We start from the raw sequence: 4,445 nt of genomic DNA, 5'->3' as shown, positions 1-4,445 counted from the left end.
ATGTGTCGATTATCTATATTTTACGTTTTTGTGTACTCTTTATTTATTGACTTTGCCAAAAAAATAAAAAAAAAAGAAAAGAAAATTATAAGCAAGATAAGAGAATTCACATGCATCTTTACATAGTTGAGCAACTTATATATATTCTTTAAAAAGTGTTCCTTTCATATTGATTAGCCAATAAGTTGGAATTGGAACCATTCTCTTAAGGAAAAGAAGAAAGCCACTAAATTAAGATTAAATTATGAAGAGCTTAATTAAAACACAATTCATGAGTAAAGTAAAGCCTCTTGCTCTTCTTTGATGATTACTTTTGAGGATACCCTTTGTTTTGTTGGAAGCCTCCTTTCCCCTTTATTAGCTGTATGGTGCCTTCTGAATCTGATGCTTTTCTTCTCCTTCCCTCTCCCTCTCTCGCCCGTTCGCTCCTTCATGCCTTCATTCCTTTTTTTTTTTTTTTCGCCCTTTTTCTAAGCCTAAATAGTCTACTCTTTACAATTTTTTTCTCCTACCTTGAATAATTTAGAGAAAATATAAATTAATTTATACCAAAAATCGGTATGACGTTCTTTTAGAAAGATACTAAAGGATCAAGAGATGAGTAGGTGAGTAGGAATATCTCAACTAGGTTGACATGTTGTTACCATCCTATAGATTGATCGATCGATAAATTTTCAACTTTCGACTTAATTAAATTTTATTCTTGAAATGTTTTACTAATCTATTTTTGCTAAATTCGTTTACTAGATTTAGGAAAATAAAATCAAAATTAAGTAATTTGACTTGATTTAAAGGCACATGAACCACGAGTAATGAAGTTAGGATAACTCATAAATTTTAACAGAAATCCAAGTCTTACCGTCACATTTGTACTTGATATATGTTTTATGAATTTATTAAACACAATTACGAATAATTTCTTATGTCTTTAAAACATTCTTCATAAGAAAGTTTATTTTAAGATGCAATTTGTTGGAAATGAAAGTTTGCGGTCATAAATGATACAAGTAAAATCTAAGGATAAAACTTCACCTTTTTACCTTTTTTTTCCACTTCTTTTTTGACAATATCAGATATTCGAACCTCTAATTTCATGGTTGATACATGTTTTATGCTAGCACACTATCCATAACTGATTCTGACAATTAATTATAGTTATTTACTTGAAACTTAATAGTTTTATAGCTTATGAATGGTGCCACCATATATGTTCGATCTCGGACATCAATTATCTTTGTGTATTCTGTAAAATTGTTCCGTCATAATTTGAAATATTTTAAATCTTTTTTATGTGTGATGAAGATGAGATGCATAAAGATAAATGTATTTTAGGTCGATATGCAACTAAATTCGATATGCAACTAAATACTACTCAAAGAAAAGTATATTTGTCACGGCTATAAAGTCCATCCATTTAAGGCACCGTTGAGGATTATTTGGTAAGATGCTTTGAGGAAGTGTAGCCATTTTGTAGTGTAATTAGATGTTAAAGTAAAAGAGTTAACTAAAGTACTTATATATTATAGTTGAAAGAATTTAACTTTTGTTTTGTTTTGTTTTGTTTTTAATTATTTCTTCATTGTCAACTTTGTGCAGTTCATTTCTTTCGACTATAAATAACTCCACACGCCTTGTTTCTCCATATCCCTCGTCCCTTTCAATTCCAATTCCTTAATTTTTTTCATTGTTAATTTTTAGCATCATGGCTGGTCAACTACCACGTCCATGGTTTCGTTTGGGCTCTATGACCCGACCAACAACTGCCACAACCAACGCTCCGATCCCGGACCAACCTCGTCCAGCTGCAGCCCGAGTTCGACCGCCCATAATCCGCCCCGCCGCCTTGACAGAGCCGGCAGAACCCACCACTCCACAGCGACCAAAATCCCCCCATCAATTGCCTCGCGCTGCCTCACTAACCCCTCCGGTGAAAAACGCAGCGTCACCACCGCGTGTTCTTCCATTGCCATCGAAGGGACAGAGTGGTGGGACTGCAACGGCATCTCCGGCGGCGAATCCTACTAGCCCAAAGGAAAGAAGCTCTTCAGTTGTAGGGTCTCCAATGACGAATAATAATAGTAAACAGCCGAGTCCGTTCCCATCTCCGTCAATTCCCAAGTCCATACCGGCAGTTCCGACACCGTACCAGTCTCCGAAGCCGAAAGCCACCGCTTCTCCACCGTCACCACTGATTTTACCGCCGCCGCAGTTGCTGTCTGTTGCTGAGCCTAAACATGAGACTATTCCTCAAGAGGTAGTGTTAATTTTACTAATACTATGTTGTTGTTTTTCCTTTCTTCAAAGGTTTTTTAAATTGATTGATTGCGATAGACATTGTTAATATTCGTTTAAGATTTTATTGATTGAACTTTTCGAAGGTTTATTTAAGGTTTATATTTGTCCACGTACTTGTTTATTCATGTTCTTTTTCCTTGAATTTCTTACCATGTTTGTTTTAGTGGTTGAGGTTATTTAATAAATAACTAAATAAAATTTATTGTAACATGTGGACTTGAATTTGTTGGATTGATTTAGGAGAGTACGAGAAAAGCTAATATTGCCATGTAAAATAATATATAGGAATTTCCGAACTAAAACTAACAAAGAAACAAAAGTTTTTGACATTTTTTGTTCTTAAATTCAACTAATAATTCAGATGTTCATTATTCCTTAAAGAAGTTGAAAACCATAGTAAGACATTTCCTTAGGAGGAAAGTGGAATTAATAAATTTCAAAACCATAAAAAGATTTGATATAAAAAAAAAAAAAAAAAAAAAAAAAAAAAAAAAAAAAAAGAGGTGGCATATCTACGCTACCTCCCAGAATCTTGTGACTTGATTGCTTGAATTTATACCGTTGAGATGCTATAGACAACATCGAGTTCTCTTAAAACTTGTATATGCCTTAAATTGCTTTCTTTTAGCACCAAATATTCCTGATTTTCATCCGAATCATCGTTTTAGCTAGATTTGCTCGAACCCTATAAATTAATAAAATGAACACGTGAAAAAAAATCACAAAAACTAAAAATAACTTGAGATATTTACATGTTTTAATTACTTTTACAGGTAGAAAGGAAGACAGTTGTTTTCCAGAAAGTGATGGACAAGGCTTCACAAGCAGAGCATCATATCACAGATTACCATACTCATACTGCTGGATTTGACCAAAACGGGAAGCAAGAATCGAACAAAAGTGATGAGAATCAAATTAGCAAAGACAAAGGAACAATTATTGGAGGTAATAAAAAAGCTGCATTTGATGATAACACAAGAGTTATAACAATGGCAGGAGAAAACAAAGGAGCTTTCATGGAAATACTCTTCTCATCAGACAAAAATAGCAACAGCCGCCATCAACAGCAACAACAACAACAAAACCAAGACAACAACGTTATTAATAGTCCTAAAGACAGCAAAAGTAAAAAGAAAACAATGAGGACTAAGACACGTAATGTACTGCCTATGAAAGCCTTCTTTAACAGCAATGTTCAAGGGATAAACAATTCTATTCTTATGGACTCCAAATTCACTCACCATGATCCTGGGATTCACCTGGTTTTTTCCTCCATTCCACCATCTGCTGAAGATGAAGATGATCAACGAAACCAATGAACAAATTCTTTGCTTTCCTCTTCATCAATTTGTGTCTCTTATAAGTTAATCATCTGTGTTTTTTCCCCTTCTAATTTTATATATTTGTTGTTGCTTTGAGAGAATAACATATGGGAGTTAAATTGAGAGTTATGATTCAGCCTAGAGACTGAGAGTTGTTAATTGATGTTTAGTTTAATACATATAATAAAATGGGCTGACATTTCTGTTTAACTTTCTTGTATATATATACTTAATTGTTAGGAATAGGAAAGATTTCATACGTTTCTGTTTGGAGTGCAAAGTTATTTTTATCTAAGTTACACAGTTTTTGCGCAGTTTTTTCTAACCTAAATAATTTGCTTTTCTAGTGACTATTTATTTTTTAAAAAAATATTATAAGGTAATTATTCTAAATGAAAAAAATGCTAGAAATATTTTTAAATATAGTAAAATGACATTGTATATCAATATCCATCACTAATAAATATTGACATTTTGCTATATTTGTAAATAAATTTGTTTATTTTTCTATATTTGAAAACAACCTAATAGTTTATTGAATAATTCTACACATCTTTTTTTAAAAAAAGTATGGATTGTTTTTAGTTTTTTTTAGAAATACACATGTATTGTTGGGAGTGTTGGAAAATAGGGTTAGGATTTACTTTTGGATCATGCATTTCAAAAAGAATAATTATTTTCTTAATTTTTGTTTAACCCTTCAATTGCATACATATTTTTCCAAAATTTGAACACTTTCATTGAGATGTCAACTTACATTCTTCACATATATTTTATATTTTGTTACATGTAACAATTGTATTTGAGGTAGATAAAATACTCTTGTTT

The 4,445-nt window shown here is 32.2% G+C and overlaps 1 protein-coding gene across 1 annotated transcript; it reads left to right on the top strand.

Annotated features, from left to right (window-relative positions):
- Positions 1 to 1,428: 1,428 nt before the first annotated feature.
- On the top strand, positions 1,429 to 3,827 carry LOC120092703 (serine/arginine repetitive matrix protein). The gene is made up of 2 exons (XM_039050855.2): positions 1,429 to 2,254; positions 3,069 to 3,827. Exons 1-2 carry the CDS (start codon positions 1,703 to 1,705, stop codon positions 3,612 to 3,614), a joined length of 1,098 nt encoding a protein of 365 aa, XP_038906783.1. The 5' UTR covers positions 1,429 to 1,702; the 3' UTR covers positions 3,615 to 3,827.
- The last annotated feature ends 618 nt before the right edge of the window (positions 3,828 to 4,445 follow it).

Source organism: Benincasa hispida, chromosome 12 (genome assembly GCF_027475165.1).
Source record: "Benincasa hispida cultivar pf3 chromosome 12, pf3_genome.v1.1, whole genome shotgun sequence".
Taxonomy (NCBI): Eukaryota; Viridiplantae; Streptophyta; class Magnoliopsida; order Cucurbitales; family Cucurbitaceae; genus Benincasa; species Benincasa hispida.
The sequence above is the reverse complement of the archived record's forward strand: the minus strand, read 5'-3'. Positions and strand labels throughout refer to the sequence as shown.

What these genes read in the sequence shown, in the direction of transcription:
- LOC120092703 (XM_039050855.2), top strand. Translation starts at nt 1,703, where the DNA reads ATGGCTGGTCAACTACCACGTCCATGGTTTCGTTTGGGCTCTATGACC. An exon ending in ATGAGACTATTCCTCAAGAG is followed by an intron (nt 2,255 to 3,068) that starts GTAGTGTTAATT and finishes TTACTTTTACAG; the next exon opens with GTAGAAAGGAAGACAGTTGT.